The sequence below is a fragment of the Rhagoletis pomonella genome, unplaced genomic scaffold, assembly GCF_013731165.1.
Source record: "Rhagoletis pomonella isolate Grant_MI unplaced genomic scaffold, Rhpom_1.0 Rhpom_scaffold_22291, whole genome shotgun sequence".
Lineage (NCBI taxonomy): Eukaryota > Metazoa > Arthropoda > Insecta > Diptera > Tephritidae > Rhagoletis > Rhagoletis pomonella.
Genome location: NW_023480799.1, coordinates 1 through 2,104, shown reverse-complemented (window position 1 = coordinate 2,104; position 2,104 = coordinate 1). Strand labels below are relative to the sequence as shown.

The 2,104-nt window shown below is 42.0% G+C and overlaps 1 protein-coding gene across 1 annotated transcript; it reads left to right on the top strand.

Annotated features, from left to right (window-relative positions):
* Window positions 1–45: 45 nt before the first annotated feature.
* Window positions 46–1,806, top strand: LOC118732559 (splicing regulatory glutamine/lysine-rich protein 1-like; the record flags this gene model as incomplete). The annotated part of the gene is made up of 1 exon (XM_036461690.1): window positions 46–1,806. A coding segment is annotated over one exon (1,761 nt), but the record flags the coding sequence as incomplete, so codon positions are not given.
* Between the last annotated feature and the right edge of the window lie 298 nt (window positions 1,807–2,104).

Genomic DNA, 2,104 nt, shown 5'->3' with positions numbered 1-2,104 from the left:
CAGAAGAAACAATCCACTACCTCTTGTTGCTCATTCGGTAAAAAGGACAAGCCAAGGGAGAGTGATGATTCTAAAAAGAAGCCCTCGTGTTGCTCATTTAGTAAAAAAGATAAGACCAAGCAGGGCGATGATTCGAAAAAGAAACCCTCGAAGAAGAAAAAATCTACATCTTGTTGCTCGTTCGCAACAAAAGATAAACCAAATGAATCCAAGGACTCTAAAAAGAAAAATGACAAGGACAGTAAAACCAAAAGCCAGGAAATCGTTCCAAAGAAATCTCCCACAGCCTCGTGTTGTTCCACAGGCAATAAGGATAAGTCCAAAAAACGCCCGCCAGATGAAAATAAAGAAAAGGCGCAGAAGAAATCATCTACATCGTCGGGCTGCTCATTTAGGAAAAAGGATAAGAAAAAGGAAGCCGATGACTTTAAAAAGAAGCCATTGTGTAGCTGGTTCTGTAAAAAGGATAAGTCTAAGAAAAAAGACGGTTCTTCAACTTCTTCGTGTTGTCCTGTGGGGAGCATAGATAAGTCTAAAAAGACTCCTCCAAAGGTTAAGAGCCAAGAAAAAATGCAAAAGAAACCAACCACCATATCTTGTTGCTCAGTCGGTAGAAAGGAAGAACATAAAAAGATAAACGATTTCAAAGAAACCCCACTCAAAGCTCAAAAGCAAGAAAAAGTTCAAAAGAAATCATCTACTGCATCATGTTGCCCCAAGAATAAAAAGCCAAAGAAACCAGCTGATTCGAATAGGAAACCGCCTAAAGCTGACAGTCGGGAAAAAGTGCAAAAGAAGTCGTCCCCTACGTCGTGCTGTCCAAAGTCCAAAACACCATCGAAGTCTGCCGATCTACGGAGGAAATCATCTCAAACAACTTGCTGGGGAAGTGGTAGCAGGGATAAACCGAAAAACTTGGAAGACTCTAAGAGAAAACCAACAAAGTCCCAAAACAAAGCAAAAGTCCAGCCGACGTCGTGTTGCAGGGGCAGAGAAAAGGAAGAACGCGACGTTAAAAGCAAAAACAAGAAGTCAGTCAGCAAAACATCGCAAAAGTCTTTTTTTTCATGCTGCGTATCACCCGACGAAAGAACGCAAACGCCTGCAAGAACTAACGACAGGACGAAGGAGAAGCAAACAAAGCCACTACCCAAAAACAACCAATCACAGTCATCCTTCTGGTCATGCTGTACAAGCGTTAGTACCCGGAAAAAATCTAAAGACCGGCAAAGTGAAGGCCCGATACAAAGACAGAAGGATAACAGAAAGAAAACAGCACATCAAGTAGAGATGCCACCAAACTTCTCATACTGCGAAGCGCTCTATAATGAATTAGAAAACCTAGTCATGCAAAATCAGTGTCCAAAACAAATTTCACAAGCACAAAAGAGGAAGGAACCCGCAAAAGAGGACACGAAATCCAAAGGCAGTTCTTGCTTTCAACGCAGCAGTTCGAAAAGCGAAAAGAGCCCATCCAAGTCAAGTCTAAAATCTCAAAGCAATGAGAATAGTGAAACTACCAGCAAAACGATGAGATCTCAATCAGGAGGAAGAGCTAGTAAAAAAAAAGACAAGGGCAGCAGCGAAGCGAAAGCGCAGGAAGCCTCAAGTTCTACCTCTAAGGACGATACACAGCGCCGCGGCAAGTCGAAAACACGAAGTTATCGCCACCGAGCTTCCAATCCGCCACCAACACCGCCAACATGTCACTCCAGCAGTGAGACAGATATCGAAAAGTCCTTTGTAGCTGAGTACATCCTGGGCAAACCGCACCAGCGCGCAATGTCCTATGCACAGACGAGAAACGTGAAGCATTATATTATATTATCTTGGGCAGCAGCGCAAAAACAAAGTGTGCTGGGAATCCTAACAGACCGCCAAATTTAAGTACTTTTAAAGGTTATAGGATGGGTTGTCAAGATTAGCTAAAACACGACTACACTTTACATGACCACACAATGATGACACACAAATGTGGGCCGTCTGATGTAGAATGTAGTTTTATTTTGGTAATTTTGTCAATTCAAACTTGTAAGCCATTAAAATTCATCAGTGTGAACTTCAAGAAAGAAGTCCTTCTGTAAAAAAAAATAAAGTACCGATA